This window comes from Galeopterus variegatus, unplaced genomic scaffold, assembly GCF_000696425.1.
Source record: "Galeopterus variegatus unplaced genomic scaffold, G_variegatus-3.0.2 Scaffold2952, whole genome shotgun sequence".
NCBI classification, from domain to species: domain Eukaryota; kingdom Metazoa; phylum Chordata; class Mammalia; order Dermoptera; family Cynocephalidae; genus Galeopterus; species Galeopterus variegatus.
Window position 1 is genome coordinate 105,604 of NW_007729063.1, and position 24,773 is coordinate 130,376.

At 54.5% G+C, this 24,773-nt stretch overlaps 1 protein-coding gene across 1 annotated transcript in view; it reads left to right on the forward strand.

Annotated features, from left to right (window-relative positions):
• Positions 1 to 24,773, forward strand: part of GRM4 (glutamate receptor, metabotropic 4) — a 119,917-nt gene that overhangs the window by 65,602 nt on the left and 29,542 nt on the right. Inside the window, exons 4-6 of the mRNA XM_008583521.1 lie at positions 15,074 to 15,209; positions 17,744 to 17,898; positions 20,314 to 20,454. Of these exons, the coding sequence (XP_008581743.1) occupies positions 15,074 to 15,209; positions 17,744 to 17,898; positions 20,314 to 20,454 (432 nt within the window). The remainder of the gene's footprint in view (positions 1 to 15,073; positions 15,210 to 17,743; positions 17,899 to 20,313; positions 20,455 to 24,773) is intronic.

The following is a 24,773-nucleotide window of genomic DNA, read 5'->3' on the forward strand; positions in this document are numbered from 1 at the left end:
ACAGTGATGGGAGATGAGGCTGGGGAGCTGGACAGGGTCAGCCCTGCAGGGCCTCTGGACAGGGCTGAGGGGTTTAGACTTGGCCCCGAAGGAGGTGAGAGCCACTGAAAGTGTGAGGGGGGAGAGTGACCAGGAGGGACTGGAGTTTTGGTGGAGAGTTGGAGGGGCCAGGCTGGGCAGGCTGAAGTTTGTGTGGTAGGCATGGGGCGTGGTCTGGTAAGATGCTGTGGACAGGGGTCAGGTGCACAGTGGGTTAGGGCCCGAGGAGTCAGCTGGCCGCTGCCAGGTGAGACTGGACCTGCCCCAGGTGCACTGAGCTATCTGGGGTTGCTGAGCCAGCCTGCAGGGGGCTTGGGCAGCATGTATGAATGGCATGTGCTGGATGGCCTTAGGCAAATCATGGCCCCTCTCTGGGCCCTAGTTTAATCAGAAAGGAGCTCTTAACTCTGGGCATCCCACCCCAACCCTGGGGGCACTTTGGATTTTCATAACAACTTGGGTTACTACTTGAGTTCCACTCAGTGCCCAGATTCCCAAGACATCCCTTGTACTGCAACACAGGACACTTTGACACTGAAAAGTTGTCCCATCCCAAATGCCTGTTGAGAAAAACAAACAGATGCTCCCAATCTCTCCCCAGCTCTGGCATACAGGAAGGACCCCTATCCCTTGCTCCTGCTCCTGGACCCCCTCCTGATGCCTACTTGAGGCTGCTCCCAGAATCCAGGCCTGGAGTCCCCTGTCCCTCTCTGCCTGGTCCCACTCCCCACTCCTGGATCTGGCCAAGCAATCCCACAGGCTCTGAGGCTCCAAGCCTTTCCCTAACAGTGCTGGGAGAGCCTGGGGCAGTTTGTGGGTGGGATGGGTACTTCTCTAGCTCAGGGCCCATATCTGGGCCTTAGCCCCTGGCATTTGTCTGTCAGCTCCTACTAACCTGAGTCCTAGACAGCTCAGTGTCTCAAGAGGGCCTCTCCTTGTGCACTGGGTCAGGCTGGTCTGCTGCTGTCTTCACTGCAGGAGAAAGTCACCCTCACCATCATCCTCCACCAAAGTCAATTGACGTAGCATGGCCACATCCACTGTCTTGGTCCACCCTCCCTGGCATGGGCCAGTAGCCCCATTTTCCTGCTGAAAAAGCTGAGGCCTGGTGTCAGGGCTCGACCCAAACCTCCTGTTCTCTGTGTCTCTGGCTGTTCTGCCAGGGAAAGGGTCAGCTTGGAGGAGACAGAGAGGGCTGTGCCACCCCTCCCCCTGCTCTAGCCTGAAGAGGACGGGCAAGGGCTGGTGTGGGAGAGGGGTCTGGAAGGACTTCATTACCCAGTGCCTGCTTGTGGCAGGCTGGGGTGCTGAGCCCGCCGGCGGAGACATGCTTGGCCTGCCTGGGTAATTACATCTCAACATTTCATTTTGCCTGTCAGTTTCCTCTTCCCAGGGATATGGGCTCCTACATATTTCATCCTGTCTGCAACCGCCTGTTCCTCTCTGGCCAAAGTGCAGGCCCGGCTGCTGGCCCCTAACCCTGTGTGACCGAGCCTCGGCTCCTACCGTGGGGTGGAGCTGGCTGGAGGTCATCTTCTCTGTGACCCTGCCTGCCCCCTCACAGTGTCTCTGCCACCAGCCAGCGCCAGCTCCTCTTCCTTGCATGTCTTGGCTGAAGAGGCTGGCAGACTACATTGCTGGAAATTAGGCTCAGGTCAACTAACATTGATGTAGCTCCTACTGTGTGTCTGGTACTCTGCTGGAAATGGGGGTTAGAAATGAGGAAGACTGTCTGCCCTTTAAGGGGCTCATGCGCCGATGGAGGAAGCCAACACTAATGGCATCATAAGAGCAAATACTTATGGAGGACTTGTGTGCCTGGCCCTGTCCTAAGCACCTTATGGGTATTAACTCACTTATTCTTCATACTCTATTTTGAGGAGACAAGGCCCAGGGAGGTTAAGTAACTTCTCCAAAGTGGTGGAGCTGGGATTTGAACCCAGGCAGCCTGGCTCCAGCCCTCACCCTGAAGTATGCCTGCTACAAAACTGACCACAACACAAGGCTGAGGATGGCAGTGGAGAGGACCCAGGGGTGTAGGGAGAGCCCAAGTGAGCAGCGACGAGTTCCAGCTGCGGGAAGGAGCTGGGAGATTTCATGGGAAGAGGCAGAGAAATCAGGTCGCTAGGCTGGGTGGGGTTGAGCAGATGGGGAAGGAGGAAGGGCATTTTTGGCCAAGGGGCCAGCACTGGTGAAGGCTCAAGGGTGGAGAGTTCTGGTTGCGGTGGAGAAAGTGGTCCTGCTGTGGTAGAGGTGAAGTTATGAGGCTGACCAAGGGACTGAAAAGCTGCTGTGTGACCTCATCCCCTGGAGAGTCAGGGGTCTTGTTCTGTAAGTGGTTCCTCAAGGGTCCTCAGCCATGTTCCAGTGTCCTGGCCTTGATTGTGGCCCGACTCAGGGACAGAGCCATGCAGTCAGGCTGAGGGCCCTGCTCACTGCAGTCCCACCACATGGTCTCCGGGCTGAGAAGGGGTGACCTTGGCAGAGGACCCTGAACTCAGCAGTCTGGGGTCTAGCTGTCAGCTGGCCCCTGACTTGCTGTGTGAGCCTTGGGAAGACCCCCTCCCCTTCTCTGAACCAAACCTGAGAAGTGGGTGGGATTCCTTCCATTAATGAATGCTAGGCACGCCACTGAGGGTGGGGACAGCTGGGGCCCATTTGGGGCTGGGCTGGGGTCTCCCAGGGGGCTTGCGGTGGGAACCAGGAACCAGCCATTTCTCTGTGCGCTGCTCCCTCAGTCTGTTCCCGCCATCATCTGCCTCCAAACACCCTCGCTTCCCTTTTTTTTTTTTTTTCCGCCTTTCTCGCTTCAAAGGTGTTTTGCCTAAATGGGTTTGTGTTAAGATATTAGGTCGATCACTCAGCAAATTTCCCTCTGCTCAGAGCCGAGCACCATGAATAATGCAGCTCTGAACAATGCTGCCTACGCTGCCCAGAGGCCTGCTGGCAAGGGGACAGCAGGGCTCAGCTCTGAGGCATTGATCTCACAGCTGCCCTGGCCAGTCCCCCAAGACCTGCCTCCTCTCTCTACCCCCTAAAGTCTCCCCCCAGGGTCCGGACCTGTCCACATTAGTCTTCACATCAACCCTGCAGTGTCTGGGGGATGGGGATAATGCCATCCCACTGTACAGGTGGGGGAGTGGAGGGTCAGAGATGTTGGGCAACTTGGCTTTTATCATGAAGCAGAAGGTAACTGAGCTGGGACATGAGCCCAGTCTCTACCCAGACTTGGCCTCTGGTGTCACACCTGGCCAGCTCTCTGATGCCTGTGTCCCCCTTCTCTCCCCACCATTTGCCCCTGCACCCCCAGATTTCAGGAGAATTGGGGCCCTCACCGAGGAGACTCAACAAGGAGCCCTTTCGCAGTTAAGAAGAGGATGGGCTTGAGGGGATGCTTTGTGCATGTGTGGTGACTGCTGGAGACCCGTGAGGCTGTGTGCTGTGGGGGGTGCCACATTGTAGGTGCTGTGTGCTAGCGCTCCATGCAGGGGCACTGGGTTTGGTCAGGCAGGGTTATTGGATGTGACTATGGGGTTATGCATGTCTGTGTGTCATGTGTATGTGACTGTGTGGGGTTATGTGTGTCTGTGTGGTGAGCATATGTGACCGTGTGGGGTTATGTTTGTGTGTCATGCATGTCTGACTGTGTGGGGTTATGTGTCTGTGTGTCATGTGTATGTGACTATATGGGGTTATGTGTGTCTGTGTGTGATATGTATGTGACAATGTGGAATTATGTGTGTCTGTGTGTCATGTGTGTGTGACTGTGTGGGATTATATGTGTCTGTGTGTCATGTGTATGTGACTATATGGGGTTATGTGTGGTTGTGTGCAGTGTGTATGTGACCATGTGGGGTTGTGTGTGTCTCTGTGTGAGGGTTTGTGACCAGAGACCATGTGAGGTTGTGGTGATATGTAGTGTGTGGTTTTGTGAGGGTATATGTTGCCATGTGTGCATGTGTGTGCATGCAGGGCTGGGGGTGGTTGTGGTAAGGTGCTGAGAATGTTCAGGAAAGAAAGGATGTGTATGCTGCCTTGGGCAGTCCCTGGGCTTTAGGTTCTGCTCAGCACCCTTTTCTGGGGACAGCTCTTGGGTGACCAGGTGCTCCTGGTCCCCAGAGCTATGGACCTCATCAGCCCTGGGTCCTGACCTGGCTGAGTGATGAGGTCCTATCCTCCTGGCTCCTGCCACCAGCCTGAGCAGCCCCACCCCACTAGGCCTGCCCCCTCCAGAGGCATTGGCTGCAGGGGGAGTCCCAGGCCTTCATAAACACCATCACACTTGACCCTCACACCAATCCCACCAGATGGAGTTTGTGCTTCCCCATTTCACAGATGGGAAGCCTGACAATCAGAGAGGCTAAAAAACTTGTCCAAAGTCACACAGCCAGTAAGTGGTGTGGCTGGCTGTCCTGTCCTTGCCTCAGGGTGGATGGGAGCAGAGAGCTGAACACAGGCACAATATCCAGGCTTTGCACAAACCTAAGCCCACTGGGGTGCATCGGGGGAACCTCCAGGTGGGAAACCAGTGTGACTGACCCCTCATTGTCCCTGGGTACCTGTGTCTTTGTGGATCCAGATGAATCTCTCACCATGGGCCCACTGCTTCCCAGAGGCTGGAGTCAAATCACCTGCAACAGGGAGGATGAATGTTCTACCTCATGCCCTTCACTACTAGCCCAGCTGTCTTCAGGCAGACCCTGGGGACCTGGCCAGTTTGCATGACTGGCTCACACTTTTCTTCACTTGTTCATCCTGGGCACACCTATTTCCCAAAACTCATGGCAAGGAATTTGCTCCTAGGTGGAGAAGGTAAAATCCCACCAGAAGGATTGGGGGGAGAGGTGTCCAGGTATGCATCATGCTCGCCCCATGCACGTGGCCAGAGCTCATGAGCTAACCCTGCAAGGCAGATGCTGCACATAGATTGTCATTGCAGCCCAGAGCCTGGTGAGATGTAGACATTGCAAAATGCATGCAAAATGGGTGCTTAGTGCCTGTGTATGTGATGAGGCAGGAGCTCAGAGGGTAAGTTGCAGAGGAGGTGGGAGGGTTTGAGCAGGAGCAGGTGCCTTTCTCGGATACCTAGAACCTCTGCCCCACGCCTATGCCAGCAGCTCCTGCCAAGTGTCCTTGCACAACCTTGTTAGTTGGGCACTCAGCCACCCAGCAAGCATGGACCACTGTCTGTCCCGAGCAGGTGCAGCATGTGTCCTGGGCTCTGTGTGGCCCTGAGCAGAAAGACAGAACCTAAGGAGGTAATCACAGCCTAGCAAGGGCTGGGCTGGGGAGCTAGAGGGTTGCTGACCAGCTGAGGTGGGTTCTCCTGAGGGAGCAGCCTGGGCAAAGGCCTGGTGGAGAACAGATGGGGCTGGATGGACAGATCCTGGTGGGGACTGGGGCAAGGCTGGATGCTGCAGACCTGAGGAGGAGATGCAGGCCTCAGATGTTGCACACGTGTGCACATGTGTGCACACACACACACACACACACATGCATGGTGGGGAGCCACCAAGGGTTGTAAGTGGGACCCATGTGTCAGGCTGGTTGGAAACTGGATGGAGGGGAGGAGGCTGGGAGCACCCAACCCCTGGACAGGCCTGGAGCCCTCTGTGCAGTTCCAGACCCTGCTGGAGCTAGGCCCACCCTCCCCGTCCCCACACCCCTGCTCACCCTAGAGCAGCTGCAGGGGACGGGGTCATTTGCTCAGGGCCTGGGTGTCTTCTCTACCTCAGAATACACCTCTGGCTGCAGCTCTGCTGCCTGGAACCCGCTGTTCCAGCTCCATTGTTTAGGTTAAGGCTTTGCTCCCAGCTGAAAGCAAAGGTAGCGCCTTATTAGTTACCAGCCCTGCTGAGGAGAGGAGCCATTTCTGGTCTCTTCTGAGAGCTGCTTTGGGAAAGGAGCTGCTGAGGGCCTGGCTTTTAGTGTGGGAGGGAAAGAAGGGAGGACCTAGGGGAGGCACGGGACCCCCCCACCGCCTGCCCTGTGGAGTGTGTAATTCCCTACCCCCAGCCCCTTGCAATTTGCTGCCTTCACATTTTGCCGTAATGTAGATTTTTCCACTTGATTTCTTAGGGTTTGTCTTATCATTGTTTTTCTCCCTTTCTAAATTTAAAAGGATACAAAAGAGGAAAAGAGAGAGAGAAGCCCGTGTCTCTGCTGGCATCCAGGACCAGCTGCTTGGGCTGTGAGAGGCCAGGCCCTGCTGTGCCGCTGCACTGTGCGGCTGGAGACTGAGACTGTGGGGAAATTGCTCAGTGCTCAGGAGGAGGATTTTTCTCCTTCCTTGTCTGGAGCCCAGTGTCAGGGTGCTGCCTGGGCAGAACTAGCAGCCTGGGTTTCAGAGTATCATCCAGGCCCTTGGTGCTAGAGCAAGAAGGATGGTCAAGGAGTTCCATTGGGGGCCATGGACACAGTGCCCCATCCCAGTCACCCACCCACCCCACTGCCTGCAGGCTGGAGCTTAGCTTCTTCCTGGGGGTGCCAGAGGACAAGACTGAGAGCTCAGGGGATCCCTGACTGTCCCCTGACATGGGGGTGGGGGGAGGTGTGGGCATAAGCAGGTGCCTCCTGTGGAAGGCCTTTTCTTTCTGCCTGCCCAGGCTGACTGCATCAGGATGGGCACATCCCACAAGTGGGGGTGCCTTGAAGGCAGGGGATCTGGGGACTGCTTGAGGGAGTGGCCTCGCAGGACGGTGGGGAGGACTTATTTAGACATGTGGAGTGGGGAGAGCCATGCCGTGGGGGACAGGGAAGTGCTGGGAGGGGTGAGTCCCGGGCACAGTGCGGGCTCAGGCTGGAGGGGGAAGGCAGCTGAGTGCAGGTGCCGCAGTCATGCTTGGTGCAGACCTAAGTCCATTGGTGCATCAAGGAGACGCCTCAGGCACAGACAATCCCAGGTAGTGGAGGACAGAAAAATGACTTCATCTGAGCAGTGATACCTCCCTGGAGGGTGGATTTACAAGTCACAAAGTGTTTTCAATTCCTTGGGTCTCAGACAAGGCAGAAGCTCCCAGAGAAAAGCCAGACCCAAGTTCAGATCCAGCTTCTGCCTCTTCAGCTGCGTGGCCTAGCCCGAATGTCCCCGTCCTCTAGGACGCATCCGGTGGAGCGAGGGGACTCAGCCGCAGCCTCCCTCCTGTACGTCATGCTGCTTATTTCCTCTGCAGCCAGTCTAGGATGCTTACCATTCACTCCCACCCTGTATGGAACAGGGGCTCTGCCCTCTTCACAGCTGCCTTCCAGCATCTAACACCGTGCCAGGCACATAAAAGACGCTCAGTAAACATATGCTGACTCAGTGAAGGGAAAGTAATGTAGCATGATGCGGGCATGGTGGTGCAGGAGGTGCCTCTGCCTGCCCTGGAGATGTGCCTGCAGGTACTCGGTAAATGTGGGTTGTTGAAGAAATGACACTTGGGATTCGTGAAGTGGGGGCCTGGCAGCTGCTGGGAGCACTGTTGCCTTGCTCTTCTTGAGCTGATTGCTTCCTGTATTAGTCCATTTCTGTTGCTTATAACAAAATACTTGGAACTGGGTAATTTATAAAGAAAATGGCATTTATTGCTTACAGTTTCAAAGGCTGGAAAGTCCAAAGTCCAAAATCCAAGGAAGGCCTTGGTGGTGGCAACAGTGACCCAGGGGTCTCATGTGGCAGAAAAGGGCAGAGCAGAGAGACTTAATCTCTGAAGTGCTCTTCTTTTATTTATTTATTTATTTTTAGAAAATGTAATTTTATTAATATTATTTTTTACATTCTAGGATGTTGTTGCGGAGCAGTTGGGTGGGAGGGGAGAGGGGAAAGGGGAAGGAAACAGGATGGAAGAAGGAGGAAGGAGGAGGAGCAGGATTGAGGCCTGTGGCAACACCCTCATTCCCATAGGGGTGATTGGGGGGCTCCCAGCAGTGGCTTGGTCATTGCCAGGCTGGGTGCAGATGTTAGTGGTGTGTGGCAAAAGCTGTCATCCCCCACCATCTCAGCTCGGGAACCCAGGGCCCCTCTTGCTGTGGTCTGGTAATTGTCACTGGGCTGGCTGCGTGTGTTGGGGGTTGTGGCCAAGGCCCTGGGCGCCCCATCACCCCGGGTTGGTAAAGCACAGGGAGCTTCCTACAGCGGTCGCTGGCTCGCTGGTTGCCGCTGGGCTGACTGTGCATGTCGGGAGGCGTGGCCAAGGCCCTCATCCCCCACTCAGGATTGGTTGCAGGTGTGGGAGGTGCATTGCTGAGACCCCTGGCCCTCCCCCCTTTCTGGCTTGGTAGCCCAGAGGACTTCCGGTCTTTCTAGGTGTTACAGGTGTTCTTTGGTGAAATGAGACCTTTACTAGTTAATATGAAACTTTGTCTTTGGTTGTGGGTACTCTGTTTTTTCTTTTAGTTCTGTGTTGGATTATTTGCCGTTCCCACCACTTAAACTCTGCACTGAAACTAATTTGTTGTCCTTTGCTTACTTCTAAAATGGGGGAACTTCCTGTGGGGACCAGCACTTGAGCTCTGTGGTTGAGCTAAATTGCTGCTTTGCTGCTGATTCCCTAGGGAAGGCTTTTTGTGCAGCTCAGATTTTAATGGTTGGCTTTATAGGTACTTCCGGCTCTCATGCAATCTGGTGCACCTGGGTTGTGTAGAAGGTCTGGTCTAGGCCCAAGTCTTCTCATCAAACTGCACCCCATGCAATTCTATATTCCTGACTAGTCTCCTCTGAGTGGTCCTTCACTGATTGGGGGGCAGATCAGCTGTCCTTGCTGTGTCCCAGTGTTCTCCCAGTGGGCCTGTCTCCCCCACCGCCCATGCTGCAAACACTTCCCATGGGACAGGCCATACACTGGTCCCTTGCAATGACCCACTGGCCTCTGAGTGGCTCCTTTTTCTCAGTTGTTGTGGCTCCTTGCTCCTGTGTGGGTCCATGGGAACCCTATTAGTGGCATTGCTGGCCTGGGGGACACGAAGGCCCTCTTCTCCCCTGCCGCCTCCAAGCAACTTCATCAGAAAGGCACAGCTGTGGCTTTTTACTGGCTCCTGCTCTGTGCACTCAGCAGCTCTCGCCTGGAAATGGCCAGGATTCGAAATGGTCAGAGTGGTTTTTTCTTTCTCTCATTGCGGCTTCTCCTGCCTTCATGCACTCTGTAAGTCTCTCCTCCTCTTCCCCTGAGGTCTAGCATCCCTGGCTTGGCTGTTGTTGCTTTCTTATAGTTGTAAATTGGTTGATTTGTGGGAAAGGGTGATGCTGGAGACCATATATTCTGCCATCTTAACCGGAAGTCTTGTGCTCTTCTTTTAAAGCCCTCAGAACCACACCCCTAACCACCAATGTTAGTCCATTCACTACGGCATGGTGCTACAATCTAATCACCACCTCTCGAAGGCCCCACCTTTCAATGACCATAGTAGGATTTCCCACCCTCTTAACAGTAGGAATTGAGTTTTGGGGGGACATTCAACCCAAGGCACTCTCCCTTCTGGTCTTGCTTCCCTACTAGACTGTGAGCCCCTGAGGAAAGGGTCCTACTTGCTATTGCTTTTTAAGGACTGACTATGCCAAAAACTGAGCAGGGTACTTTTAGAAAGAAAGAAAGAAAGAGTGAATGAATGAATGAATTAATTAATGAACAGACACATAGACCTGGCCCTGCCTTGGGGAGGGAGTTGGAGGTAGACAATGACCCAGATACATCAGCTGGACCTGGAGAACACGAGGAAAGGTCACCCGACCACAAATGGAAAGGGCATAGAGACCACAAAGTACAACAGGAAGCCACTATCAAGTTTCGCTAGTGGAGTCTGTGTGTATCATGTTCATGTCAGGGCAGGTGCCTGAAGCCTGGGGGAGGCGGAGGGTTCCAGCTCATGCTAGGGAAGGGCTGGCCAGGTAACAGCCTGTCCTCAGGGGGAGATAGGATTTCAGGGCCAGATGGCTGGGAGGAGGGGCAGCCCCAGGCAGGCGTGGAGGAAGGCAGGCAGCAGGCTCCACAAGCGGCTCCCCTCCGGTGCGCTGCAAATGCCACTGGGCTGGGAGTGGCCGTGTGGCCCCGGATCACGGACAGAGGGAAGCTCTGGCACGTTCTGGTGTGTTCTCCACCAGGCGGTGCCCCGTGAACGCTGGCGTGCCCTTGCTGACACCCATGTCTGAAAGCTTTGTCCAGCCTGAGTCCTGGGGCCCAGGTTTACCAAATATTTACCTATTGTCATACTTGCTTCTGATTCTCATTATTTTTTGAGGAAAAAACCACTGTGGATTGAGTGGGAGCTCCCCTCTGGAGCCCACCTCAATCCTGTTTCTCTCCTTCCCTCCCTCGAGGTAACCACAATTCTGAAAGTGGCAGGTTCCTTCTGGCTTAGTTTAGTCATTCAACAAACACTTTTTGAGCACCTACTGTGTGCCAAGCAGTGTTCTGGACATTAGGGAGAATTCAATAAATACAACAGGCAAAATCTCAAGCCTTCATGCAGCTTTTACTCATATGCAAATGTATGTATGTTTCCATAAATAGTAAATATTACATGTGGCCTTTAAATTTTACATAAATGGGACAGATCATGCTACAACTGGCTTTCTCAGTCAATTTTGTGTTTTCAGGATTTGTCATGTTGATACACAAGAGCTGTTTTATTAATCTTAACTACATAATATCCCATTGAACGAATATAACATAGTTTGTCTATTCTCCCGTAGTAAAATATTTAGGTTGTTTCCATTTTTTCGCAGTTTCAAACCACACTGTGGTGAACGTCTCTGAGTGAATCCCAGCGCCACGTGCTGGAGTTTCCTTGGAATGTGTGGAAGGGAAATGCTAGCTTGCAGGCACATTCAGCTTTGCTAGACATCGCCACGTGTTTCTCCAAAGTGTTCCAACTGACATTCCTTGATTGGATGTCCAGCTTGATTGCAGCAGAGGCAGAGCCCTGAGGGATGGCATCAAGGCCAAGTCAGCTTTGACGGGTGGGACAGTGCAGGGAGAGGGGAGGGTGTGGAGCGGGGTGGGCTCCGGCGGGGGGTGGGCTGGGGTCGGAGGTTCCTGTGGGGAAGCAGTCGAGGGCTGGCCTGGATTCTGAACCTCCCAGTGTGGTGGCGGTGAGAGCCTCATCTGGAGGTGGGCTCTGCCCCAGCAGCACACAGCAGCTCCTGGCAATGCCGCTCCTGGCCTCGGTCTTTTTGCTCTCTCTCCAGCTTGGGCCAGGAGGTCTCGACGTCCCTACAGGCTCCATGTGCTCAGATGTTCTTGGCAAGTGGCTGTGGCTTCCTGCCCCTGGCCCAATGAGGAGAGAGGCATTGGCTAGCCTGGGATGGCAGAGTTTGCAGCCAGCATGAGGCAGTGGGGTGCTTGTCGAGAGCTGGATGGCTGTGGTACTGGCAGGAGGCTGGACGGGGACTGGGGAGTAGTGTAAGGGGGTTGCCAGGGAGAACCAGGAGAGCCTGGGGAAATGGGGAACCCCAGACTCCTCCATGTCTCCTCTGCCACTTGTGATCTTGTGCCTGGAACCTGGAGGCTCCAGCCTCTGCCCTAAGATAGGGAGTAGCTGTTCCCTGAGGGCTTTGTGGGCTTTAATTTGATTGAACTTACTATCAGTATGGACTCATGGGTTTTTATTTTATTCAATGAGAGAGACTGGGGGAAGGGCGTAGGGAGGGGGAGAAGTGCCCCTACCTGGTGGAGAAGTTTGAAGAGGACACTTGGGGGGTTGTGGGGGGTTAGCTGTGGGTGCCACAGTGATGGCGCTGTGGCTGCAGGGGCAAGACATGGGAGGGCTGAGAGTTCTGGTGTGTGACTTAGGGTCTGTAGCAGTGTTGGCTGTGTGTGGTTGTGTGCGCTGGAATGTGCTAGTGTGTGCATCCCATGACCATGTGTATGCACCACCCCAGCTAAACAACAGAGACGTTGAAGCACTGCCCTTTTGTTCTGGGTGGATGCTGTGGAGTAATTGTTTTGAGGCTGAAGGGGATGACAAGGAGAGGGAACTTTCCAGGGCTGGGGAGGGCTGCAGGAGATGGGGGCCTCTCCGCCTGAGGGAGGCTCTGGACACAGACCTGGATTGCAGACCTGCTTACTGGCATGTGACATGGGTCAGGCTATTTAGCACCTTTGAGCCTCAGTTTCCTCATCTATAAGATGGGGATATTAGCATCTGCACCTGGGGTATGTGAGGATTCATTGAGACTGGGCCGAGCATGGTGCCAGGCATGCAGTGGGTGCTTAGTAAATGCTGGTCCCTCTTGGGCCACCCCAGTCCTCTCTGGCTGCAGTAGGGAGCCAGGAGAGCAGTTGAGGCAGAGGCTACACCACCATCAGGAGCTTGTGTCACCCCAGGAAGCAGCCCCTGTCCCCCACTCTCCTGAGCAGCCATGCTGACAGTTGGACAGTGAAGCAAAAGGACCTGTGGATACTTGGTTTCTCACCCTGGGGGCAGTGACACCAGAGGGCACTCACCCCAGGGCAGGCACTCTGCCCCAGACATGCTCATGGTCCCACAGGGTCCTCTGACTCCACAATCCAATCCCCCTTCCCCACATGACTGGCTGAAAGGTGGCCGCTGGAGCCAGATGGCCTGAGCTCGATCCCCGGTCTGCTCCTCACTATCTTCATGACCTTGGGAAAGCCACTTCACCTCTTTGTGCCTCAGTTTCCTCATCTATTAATTGGAGATGTGGTGGTGATACTGACCTCTGATGAGTGAATTCATGTAAAACTTGCAGAGTAATATTGAACATGCATTGGACACTCCATAAATATTCATTAGTATTATTGAGCTCTGCATAACACCACAGCTCCCCTCCAGTCCCCCCATCTCTTGTGTGTGCAAGAATAGCAAATCCTTCTCGGATCACACTTGCATCTCAGGTACCTTGTGACTCACTCACATTCTTGGGAATGAGCTGTGGTCACCTAATCCTTCTTTAACCAGCGAAGCAAAGCTTGCAAGATATACCCTGACGTGCCAGGTGGGACCATCACACTCATCCTCTTAGAGGAGCATCACTCAGAAATATTACTTAACCTAACATTTTCTCCCTGTGTGAGAGCAATTAACTCCCATCCCCTGCCTACCCTCCCTCCTGGAGCCAGGTGGCTCATCCTCCCCTTCCCTCCCCTCCCAGTCCAGCCTCTTCCTCTTGTCCATCTGTCTCCCCAGATGGGGGGAGAAATGTCACAATTGGCCCACTTTCTAACTGGAAAGAAACCATATGGAAGGTTTTAGCTGGAGCTGAGTGCCTGCCCGGCTGCCATGAGTGCACGGCCAGTACTGTGGCCAGCAGGCTGCCTCCCCTTGGCTCTCTCTGGGACCCAGGACTGAAAGGGGCCCCAGTCCTGCCCAAGGATCCTTGCTCCTTCTCTCCCTTCCCCACAAGCTCCTGGTAACTATGCTCTTCTCTGGCACTTGGAGCTTCTTGGGTGTCTTAGGAGAGACCCGAGGAGTTGTCCACATGCATGCACGTGTGCACGTGTGTGTGGTATCTGTGGCCCGGGCCCAGCAGGGCCTGGCACATAGCAGCCACTCCTTCCAGTGAGCACACCTTGTTCTCCCCAGAATGCCCACCACCTGGCTGCTTACACCTCCCTCCCCCTAAGACTCAGCTCAGTGTCACCACCTTTAGGGGTGGCCTCCCTGATTGCCACCTCCTGCCCTTGGGTGGGGGCTCCTCCATGGGTGGAGCTGGGTGCTGGCATGTTGGCTGTGGGCTGGTGGGTGGGTCATGTCCCCCTCGCACTATGAGTGAGACCCTTAAAGCTCAGGCCACTGCACAGAAGTGTCTGATGTACTAGGGCATCGAGTTTGTGCAGAAGGCTCAGATGGTGCTAGCCCCGACCAAGTGGTCATCTGGAGGCCCAGGGGTGCCCAGGGGTGGCAGCTGGGTGCCCAGCCAAGGTGGTTGGTTTGAGGCATTGGCTGGGCCAGGAAAGGATCCTGTTTTCAGGGGGACTCAGAGGAGGGCAGCACTTAGATAAAGGGTCTGGCTTCATTAAGGTTAATCTGTCATGATTTTCCATCGACAGCCCTGACTCTGCCAACAGGGGCTCAGGGGTCTTATTCTCTGGGGGTCCCAGCCCCTAGATGCCAGTAGGCCAGGGGACTATGAGGCTTAAGGCAAGCCACTTCTCTTCTCTGAGCTTCAGTTTCCTCATCTGCCGAATGCAGTGGATGGTACACAGCGGTCCGCACATGCTTCTGTACCAGATCAGGTGGGATTTAGATAAATGAATGACACCGGTCCCCTGCCAGCACTTGAGAGACACGTCTGAGGCTGGGAACCGGCTGGGTGAAGCACAGAGTGCTCCCAGGGGTTCTGCTGGCCACACAGCCTAGATGTGAATCCCAGCAACACCATGTATTGATCCTATCCTGCATGGCTCCAGTCAGCGGCCACACGTGCTGCTCTTACCGAAGGCCTGTGGGTGGGCACGGGCCCCAGAGACAGGAGCCCCAGGAGGTGTGTGTGTGGCTGTGGGGGCACTGATGGCCCAGGCTGGGCTCTCATTTTCAGATTTAATCCTCTAAGAAACCATATGAGGTGGTTACAATAAAAATAACCAATATTTACTAAGCACTTACTAGGTACCAGACGTTATTGTATTTATATGTGCTAACTCACTTATTTTATAACAACCTTGTGAAGTAAGTAGTCTTATTACCTTCACTTCATAGGTGATGTATCTGAGGCACAGAGAGGGTCAGTAACCAGCCTGAGGTCACACAGCAGTAAGTGGCAGAGCCGAGATTTGAACTGAGGCATTCTGGCTCCTAAGCATGATGTTATACTGCCTCTTGCCTCTTGCTGCCTCTGACTGCTATGTGGGGAAACTGAGGCACAGAGTACTTCAGTGATGTGTCCAGGGTCACCAGCTGCTGAGTGGAGCCAAGACTGACACTGCAGCTATTCTGACTGCACAGGCCATATTGAGACTGGGACCCGGGGGCTGAGAGTCAGGCTGGAGGACCTTGGGCAGCACCCAGCTGCTCTCTCTCGAGTGTGTGTTGGAGGGGATGGTGGGGAGACTCAGGCTTCCTTGCCTGCCCAGGCTGACCAGTGCCCCTCCCACAGGGGGCGTGTGTATCGCCCAGTCAGTGAAGATACCACGAGAGCCCAAGACGGGTGAGTTTGACAAGATCATCCGGCGCCTCCTGGAGACCTCAAATGCCAGGGCAGTCATCATTTTCGCCAACGAGGATGACATCAGGTGAGGGCAGGTGGCATTTGGGTGGGCACTGGGAGCCAGGCAGGTATGGGGAGAGCCTCAGGTCCTGTCCTGCTGGAGACTTCCCAGGCAAGCCTGACCCCACCCTGGGATCCAGAGAGGTATGGGTGAGTGAGTGTGTGAGTGGGGACACCCCACAGGCTAGGAATCAGGCTACTGCTAATGGGGCACCCCTTCCCAATCACCTCTCTGTTTCCTGCATCCATTCTACCTGCCAGGGATGGCAAGCAGGGCGCTTTAATGGAGGGGCTAAGGCCACAGGCTTAGGGCCAGACTACCTCGGTTCTAATCCTGTTCTCCCACCTACTAGCGGTGTGACTTCAGGCAAATTTCTTAACCTCTCTGGACCTCTTTGCTGCCAAAAATAAAACAAAATAAAAGAGCTAATGATGGCTGCCTGATAGTGTTTGAGAACTGAATGTCGGAATGTGCATAAGCGGCTTAGAGCAGGGTCTGGCATGAAGTAGGTGCCCAGTAAGTGTTGGCCACCTCTCAGCCCCTCCCTCCTTTCTTTGTTGAGCTCAGAGTGCAGGCGAGAGGTCTAGGCTGTGGTTCTAGTCCTGGCTTGGGCACACACTCCCTGTGGACAGTATGGTTCCCTCCCTGGGCCTCAGTTTCTACATCTGCAGACTGGGAGCAGGAGGACTCTGGGTGCCAGGGCCATGTAGTTGGCCCTCTCTGCACACGTCTGCCCCTGGGTCCTGGGTCACAGGTCAGAAACTCAGGTGTACTTAATAGTTGACCCTCGAGTGCCCCTCCTAACCTACCTCCCTTCCTCCATATCCTCGTTTGCTCCTAGCTCCCTGAGAATAGGTGTCAGGGCCAAGAGAGGGCAGGCCTCAGAGATTCCCCAGTCTGAGGGGTAGACACAGCCTGTCCTCAGGGAGCCCCCCAGGCTGAGGAGGACACACAGCATCTGCCTGAAATCTGGTGGGGGAGGCATGCCCCAGCATTCACAGAGGAGGTCGAGACAGCAGATGTGGCCCTCAGGCCTCCTCCCTCAGATGTCTGGCCACTCGCTGGCCCAGCCAAGGCTGCCCTGTCTCCCACCTCTCCCCCTGGAGCTCCCTCCTATTCCCAACCAGCACCACCCTGAGTCACATTCTTTCAAACTCTTTTTCTCACTTGGTAAAGACCCCATCCTGGACTTCTGAGCTGCAGTAAAACAGATAATCCCCCAGGGACATTGCTGGGTCCCTGGAAGGCTGGAGGAGGGAAGACCACGTGCATTTTCAGAAGCAAACAGGAGTAAAAATAAACCCGGGTGACTTTGCAGGGTTGGAGGGTTGGGAGTTCTGGACATCTGGGGCTGGCCGGATGCAGGTGGGTATTAATAGGGCTGTGGGTGTGGGTTCTGTGAGCAGCCCCACCTACCATTAGTGGTGATCTGAGGTGGGGGCTGCACTCTGGGGGGGCCAGGAAATGTGGAGAGATGATGGGGAGGGCGGGCTGGGGTGATGGCGGACACCAGGCTACTCAAGCTCTGGGGCCTGGAAATATTTGTTTCCCTCTGGAAGCCCCTGGCCCTCCTGCCCCAGGGACTACCTCCTGCACAGGCCCAGCAGCCACTCCCAGCCCTGGAGTCTGTCCTGGCCCTCAGCGATGGGCAGGGCCCAGACAGTTCCTACATCACAGCCTCTCACTTGCTCTGCTCCAGTCTCTCCTTTGTGGCACGCACATTCCTCCCTGTTTTCCCCTTCAAGGAGAGATGTCTTTGAAGGGCCCCTTAATTCATGCATCCAGTAAACACTGACTGAGCACCTCCTGTGGGCTCCTGGGTCCTGTGCTGGGCTCTTGGGTCCCTGGTTTAAGACCACTGTCACAGTGGCACTGGAGGTGGGTGTGCACCCCGGTGGCCCCACACCCTCATTCATCCGGGCAGGGTATGGGGAGCATCTCTTTGAAGGACCTGGGCTGTTGGCACAGAGGGGATGAATAGAGAGGGCACTGCTGGCAAGGGCACAAGTGCAGGGGGTGAGGGTGTAGAGAGGTGCGAGTATGTGCATGTGTGTGTGTGTGTGTGTGTGAAGTTGGCTATAAGTGTGAGGATGGGCCAGGGGATGTGGGTGTGGGTGTATGGCCAGGAAGGCATGAATCTGAGAGGACGGGGCTGGGCAGATGTAGTTCCTGGGACCTGAGTCAGACGTGGGGCAGGTGTGCATCTGGGGAGACAGATGTAGTCTTTGCAGGGACAGACATGAGCCTGGAGAAGCACACTGGGCCTGGAGGCAGGCATGGGCTGGGAGGACAAGTATGGGTGAGAGAGGTAGCCAGGGGCCTATGGGTAGTGTGGGCCAGGATAGGGGGAACCATGGACCTGGGGGTGTGGGCATGGGTGCTGGGGCAGCTGTGGGCCCTGAGCTCATGTGGGTCAGGGGTGGAGGGTCCAGGCATAGCCTGGGGCATAGGCATGGGCTGTGAGGGGGCAGGTGTGGGTCCACAAGCAGGTGTGGCCAGGGCTGGGAGCAGTTGTGTGGACAGCCACAGCTAGGCTGGGCTGGTGTGTGTTCCCACAGGCGTGTGCTGGAGGCAGCACGAAGGGCCAACCAGACTGGCCACTTCTTCTGGATGGGCTCTGACAGCTGGGGCTCCAAGATCGCACCCGTGCTGCACCTGGAGGAGGTGGCTGAGGGTGCTGTCACTATCCTCCCCAAGAGGATGTCCGTGCGAGGTAGGTCGTTGGGCCCGGAAGGCGGGACCACCACACTCCCCCCACCCCCACCTGTCAGCATCATCCCAGACCGCCCCTTCTCCTGTCCCTCCTCTGCTTCCTTCCCTTCCTTCCCCTCATCTCACCATATCTTTTCTTTCCTCTTCCTTGGCCCCACAGCCTCTTGTATTCTGAGGTTCTGGGCTGGGAGGCCTTTCAAGCCACACTCAACACAGGAGAATTCGAATCCATATTCAAGACCTTTCTTCCTTCCTTCCAGATATTTTTGGGTGTGGGAGGGGTGTGGCACACACAGGAGGCTCATCTACCAAGGTCTGTGCTTCACCCTACATAATCCTATCCCTTCTCCCATCTGGGACAGAAGTGAGGGCCTGGCCATGCCTGGAGAGAGTCCTCTGCCAGAAGGGGTCTGGGAGCTGCCAGAACGCTATAAGCGAGAGTGCTATGTGAAGGGCTGGGGTCTCCCTGCAGAGCCTGCCTGGGTCTGGAAGTCTTCGGGACAGCCTTGGGGTTGGGCCTGCCCTGCCCTGAATCCCCTCCTCTCGGGGCAGAACCCACAGTCTCCCTGGGCAGGAACAAACTGCTCTGGCCAGAACCTCACAGGGAATGAGGTGTGAAGTTCCCATTAGTGGCCTGATTTGGTAGGGACCCTGCGGTCCTCACCTTGGGGGAGGCAGGCTCCCAGGGCTTTCCCCCTTCCCTGCCCTCATTGCGTTCAATAGAGTCCAGTGTTGATGGAGCTGGAAGGGACCACAGACATCTGCCCCTCCATCAAACTTTCCAAGAGACTGAGGCCTGAGAAGGAGAGAGACTTGCTCAGCCACACAGCAGTGTCCCCTTTTCACCCTGAGGCAGAGAGCACAGGCAGTGGAAATTTCCACACCACCCCCTTAACCCCAAGCCATAATAAACACAAAATTCCAGTAACTATGGCTTATTGGTGCCTACAAATGCCACACCAATAGACATCTCATTTAGCTTCCCAGCAACTCTGCGATACACTCTTATCCACATTTAGTAGATGGACACATTGAAGCTTAGAGAGATTGTGATTTATAGTGCTGTAAGCGGCAGAGCTGGGATTTGAATCCAGGACTTGCCTGACAAGTACCTCTTCTCTCTGGGACATTAGAGAAGCTTTTAGAACGGTGGTTTTTTTTTTTTTTTTTCCCCCTTTTTGTCTTTTTTCATGTCCAGTAACGGATCGCAACCCTCAGTGTCGTGCCCGTACCGGACCGGGACCGGCAACGGGATCGCAACCCTCAGTGTCGCACCGCACCTCGCTCAGCCAGTGAGCGGGAACCGGTCTGTATGTGGGATCCGAACCCTCGGCGGGAGCGCAGCCGCGCTCCCAAGCGGCGCACTGTAGCAGTGCGCCACCAGGCTGGCCCTAGAACAGTGGTTTTTATCTATGGGTGATTTTGCCCCCCAAGAGACACTTGGCAATGCCTGGAGACATTTTTGGTTGTCACAATTGGCGGGTTGGTGCAACTGGCATCTGGTGGCAGAGGCTGGGGATGCTGCTCAACATCATGCAATGTACAGGACAGCCCCCCCCCCCAAAGAATATCCAGCCCCAAGTGTCAATAGTGCCAGGTAGAGAAACCCTGCTGTAGGCCAACCCCCCGGCCAAGGCCGGCATTTCTCCTGCAGCTCTGACAGTCATTTGGCTTCCACTGGGATCCTTCCATGGACAGGAAGCTCACCACGACCATTCATTGTGAGCCCTGTTGGGCTTTTGGGCCTCTGGCCCATCCCAGGCAGCTCAGTCAACTGTGTACAGAACGGTCAGTGCTGCAGAGGGGCACTGGGAGGACAGAGGGGGCATTATTCACTGCCAGCCTGCCCACGCTGGGGCGCATGTCCTGGGCTGAGAGCAGAGTTGGTGAGTCCCGTGGAGCACGTGGAGGAGGGCAGCTGTGGCTGTCAGTGACGGGGACGTTGTGGACTTGAAGAGAGAGGATCCAGGAGCTGGTCTTGCTGTGTGACCCGGGTGATCCCCTGCCTTCTCTGGCCGGGTCTCCTTGGGTGCTCTCAGGTTGGGCAACCCCACCAGCCTCTGTGCTCTAATCTTAGGACCCTCAGGTCTCAGGACCCCCAGGTGGCTCCTTCTCAAAGAGGCCTATATTAGTATTCGGTGGTTAAAGGCCGTGGAAACATTCTCATTGGTGTGCTTTTCTTCTATAAAGGCAGCAGTTGTAGATCACACATGCTCCCCCAGGACTTAACACAGCCCTTCTCATTTTGAATGAAATGAAATGCTCCACGTTTTGTTTTTTTCCGCCTGGGCCTGGATCAGAGGATGTGCTTGCTTTTCCCTCCCTCCTGCTTCCCGCCACCCCGGGGGAAGCGGGAAGGGCTGGGGACGCTGGGGAAGGGGACGCGTGAGCTCCTGACGTCCCTATTTTCTGCCAGGCTTCGACCGTTACTTCTCCAGCCGCACGCTGGACAACAACCGACGCAACATCTGGTTCGCCGAGTTCTGGGAGGACAACTTCCACTGCAAGCTGAGCCGCCACGCGCTCAAGAAGGGCAGTCAAGTCAAGAAGTGCACCAGTGAGCACGCGGGGGGCGGGCGGGGCCTGGGGGAGGTGGCGGGCGTGGAGACAGGCCGAGGCCTGGGGGCGGGGTCTGGGGCGGGGCCTGGGGGAGGTGGCGGGCGTGGAGACAGGCCGACGCCTGGGGGCGGGGGGAGTTGGGCGGCCTAGGGGCGGAGCCATATCCGATTTGGGTGGGACACTGAGAAGTCTCGGGGGCGGGAGGGCTTAGGGTGGTAGAAACCACTGCGTCCTCTCGGCAGTGGCAGTGACAAATGTCCGTGACGCTTCTAAGTAGGGGGAATGACTGCTTTGGAGTTTATCTGGACGTCCCTAGGGCCAGACCCCAGAACTGAACTGACTCCACCTGTCCTGTGTCCAGTCCTGACGCACGCCTGGTTGGACACTGTACAGAAACCACCTCTAACCCCCACGCAGTTCCCTCAGTCACTCAACAAACACCAGTTTGGCTCCCAGGAAGTGCCTGGCGCTGTTCTAAGCACGGTGGGATAGAGCAGTGAAAGAAAGAGTCAAAAGTCTCTTGAAGTTTTTATTCTAATGGGGAGACAGACGATAAAAATAAGTAAATTATAGAATGTCAGAAGGGAAATGTGCAGTAGAAACAAAACAGATAAACAGAATGGGGAGTGCATGGGGGGAGGTAAACTGCAACTTTGAAATGGCCATGGAAGGCCTCCCTGCAAAGGTAACATTCGAGCCCTGAAAAGAAGAGCCACACAAGGGGACAATGACTGGTCCATTTTACAGATGGGAAAACAAAGGCTCAGAGGAATCAAGTACAGGGACCTAAGTTCCCACAGGTGGAACATGGTAGAGCAGGATTTGTATGCATGTCTGGGCTGTAGGCCCTCAGCTCCCTAGGGTAGGTAGCATCCTGGTGTGTCCACATTTAGATATATTTGGTCATAGGTCCTTGTGTGCTCTGGTCTGGGTAGCTGTGCAGCAGGACCCAGCGTTAGTGACATTAGGGGGCTGAGGAGGATAAGTTCATATATCCTCCCAGACTGATGGGTACAGTTTGGGAAAAGGGCTGGGTGAGCCAGGAACATACTGAATAGAATCTTTGACGGAAGGGGGTCCACCAGGGCCAGAGGAAAAGAGAGTGATGAGGTGGGCGGGTGGGAAGCGTGCTGCCCTCTGGTGGCCAGATCCCTTAGGGAATTGCAGCCACTGGACCATGGGTATCCCCTGGGGACCCAGGCAAGCTTATAGCCAGACCCACTGTGCCTGAGCCGCAGAGCAAGTGCAGGTTTATGAGCGTGCCCAGGTGGCAGTGTGTGTGTGACTGTGTATGTGCATGAGATGGTGTGCCTGAGAGGGAAGTGGCATGTGTGCTGTGTGTCTTGTGTGGGGGTCTATGTGTTCCTGGGTGAGCTGATAACCTTATCACCACCATTTACTATGCATCTATTATGTTCTAGACACTTTAAAGACATCATCTCATTTTACCCTCACAACTCTAGGAAGTTTTATGCTTCCCATATTATAGATGAGGATATGGAAAGTCAGAGAGACCAAGTGACTTGCCCAAGGCTGCACAGCAAGTGTCTTAATCAGTCAGTAGTCCCAATTGAGGTGCAAAAGATGCACTACACAAACATGCCTGAGCATGGAGGCTGAGTCCTCATGGGGAGGGTGCCTATGTATTCTGTTTACTCCTGCTCTCCCGGTATAATTATTGAGAGCATCCCCTTCTATTCTCAAAAGTGCCCATGTGGGGATGAAAAATTGCATGGGCACCCTGATTATAAGTCACCAGACCTAACTTGGGGATGAGGATGTGTAAATTGTGGAGGGTGAGGAGCTTTCTGTAGTTACCTTTTTGTCTGGGAGGGCCACGAGGGAAGAAGGGCTTGGTCAGTCCCCGTAGGCTCTGTCCAGACAGGGTCAGGATTCATGAACTTCTCCAGCAGTCCTGAGGGAAGTATTTGCTCTGATTGTCAGAGCATGTAGGGGAAGGAGGACTAGAACAGGTTTCAGAGGAGAGTAGAGCTTCGCTGTGAGCCTAAGGCAAACTCTGTGCTCTCTCCGGGCCTTTGCTTTCTCATCTGAGAAATGGGATTGATAGTGGGCCAGCATAGAGGTGTCTCCAGAAGTAAGAGAGAAAGCTTAATAGAGGCCCTTTGTGAACTGTAAAATGGTAGTTCTCAAGCCTGGCTGTGTGGTAGAGTCACCTGGGGAGCTTTTAAAACTATGCCAGGGCCCCACACCCAGACCACCTAAATCAGAACCTCAGGGGTGGGGCCTGGGTGGTGGATTTTGTTTTAAAGCTCGGCAGGTGACTTTAGTGTGTATTTAGGATTGGAGCAGTGGTTCCCAAGCTTTGTGCACATTGAATGATCTTTTAAAAATACTGATGGCTGACTCCCACCCCCAGACATTCTGATTTAATTTATATTGGGTACAAACTGAGCACCAGGATTTTTAAAAAAGTGCCCCAGGAGGTTCTACTATGCAGCAAAGTTTGGGAACCTCTGACTTGGAGAGGTGAGTAATGGGAGGGCGGACAGCAGGCATCCCAGGCAGGGAGAAGGCATGAGCAAAGGGGCAGAGGCTCGAATGAACACGGGGTACAGGTCTCGCGGAGGCATGGAGGGACAGGACCTCACAGCTAACCCGAGTCCTTCTTGCTGTGTTTGAAGCCCCAGCAGAGGCTGTCAGAGTCCTTGTGTGGACCCAAGTCAGGTGCAGTGAGCCTCTCTGGCCATCTCTTGGTGAGGTGGGGGCACAGGAGTGTTGGGAATGTTTGTGGGATCAGAGAACTTGGGGAGGGGAGGCAGATCTGGCTTCCCTGAGGCCCTGACCAGGGTTGAGTTGAGCCTGTCTCTTGGAAGACAGACTCAACTTAGGCCAGGAGTGCTGGAATAACACCAGGGAGGGCTGGTGCTGGCCTGGGCACTTGGGAGGAAGAACAGGGGAATGATAATCCCCCCACCACCCATCTGAATCCAACTCCGCCTCCTCCCTGGTGTGTGACCTTGAACAAGTCATTTACCTTCTCTGAGTCTCAGATGCTTGTCTGTAGAATACAAAGGCAACAGTCATCTCAAAGAGTTGTTGTGAGGATTAGAGATAAAGTGTGTGAAGAGGCTAGCTGAAAAACGATGTGTATGATAGGTGCTGATAAAATGGTCGTCACTGTTAATATAGAGAGGAAGTGGGAGAGATGAGATTTGTTATCCTCTCAGTCATGAAATCGACAGGCAAATAGTGCCCCCTTATCTGTGGTTTCACTTTCCATGGTCTCAGTTACCCATGGTCAACTGCAGTCTGAAAATATTAAATGGAAAATTTCAGAAATAATTCATTAGTTTTAAATTGTGTGCCATTGTGAGCAGCATGATGAAATCTCGTGCCATTTCGCTGTGATCCAACCGGGACTTGACCACCCCTTTGTCCAGTGTGTCCACGCTGTCTACGCTCCCGGCTTGTTAGTTACTTAGTAGCATCTCAGTTATCAGATCAACCGTACGATATTGCAGGGCTTGTGTTCAAGTAACCCTTATTTGACTTAATAATGGCCCTGAAGCGCAAGAGGAGTGATGTGCATAATTTATGTAGGGTTTGGTACTGTCTGCAGTTTTAGGCATTCACTGTGGGTCTTGGAATGTATTCCCTGCAGATAAGGGGGGACTACTGTAAGTTAATAGCCCAGGTCTGTTGGTATCAAATCTGTCTGTCTATGGTAGGATCCTGGAGGTGGTTGGCATACACTATCACAGGTATAGCACCCACTTTACAGAAGAGGAAACTAGGTGACTTGTGAACATCAAGGTGCTAGAGAGCTGGCAGAGCTGGGTTCACACCCAGGCAGCGGTGCCTGCCCCGGCCCTGCCCTCCTTCTTCTTTCCTTTCCCACCCACTCCTCCGGGCCCCTCTCTCGTGCCTTCAGCCAGCCCAGGCAGGCTCTGCAGTCTGACAACTTGTGTTCTCCACCTACCCCAACTCTGTCTCCAGAGCCTGGCTTCCCATCACCTCTCCCAGGATCAGCCCCCTCTGCTCTCCTCCTCGCTAACAGATTCCAGAGTCGGCCTCTGCCTGCCCCGCCCAAGGTCTCACAGTGAACAAGTGCCACTCCTGTGTTTGCTTGTCCTTTGCTTTGCCGAATCCATTTCTTCCCACCCCAGTCAACAGATGGACCTCGCAACCTTCTGAGAGGGTGGGAAGGACCATCTTACGCTGTGGTCTTACACTTGGGAAGATTAGATCCATCTTTCAAGGTCTTAAATTGGGCTCCCCCGAGACAAGGATTTTTTTTTTTTTTTTTTTTTTTTAAAAATACCGGTAAGGGGGGCCCAAACCTTGGCCCGGGGTGTT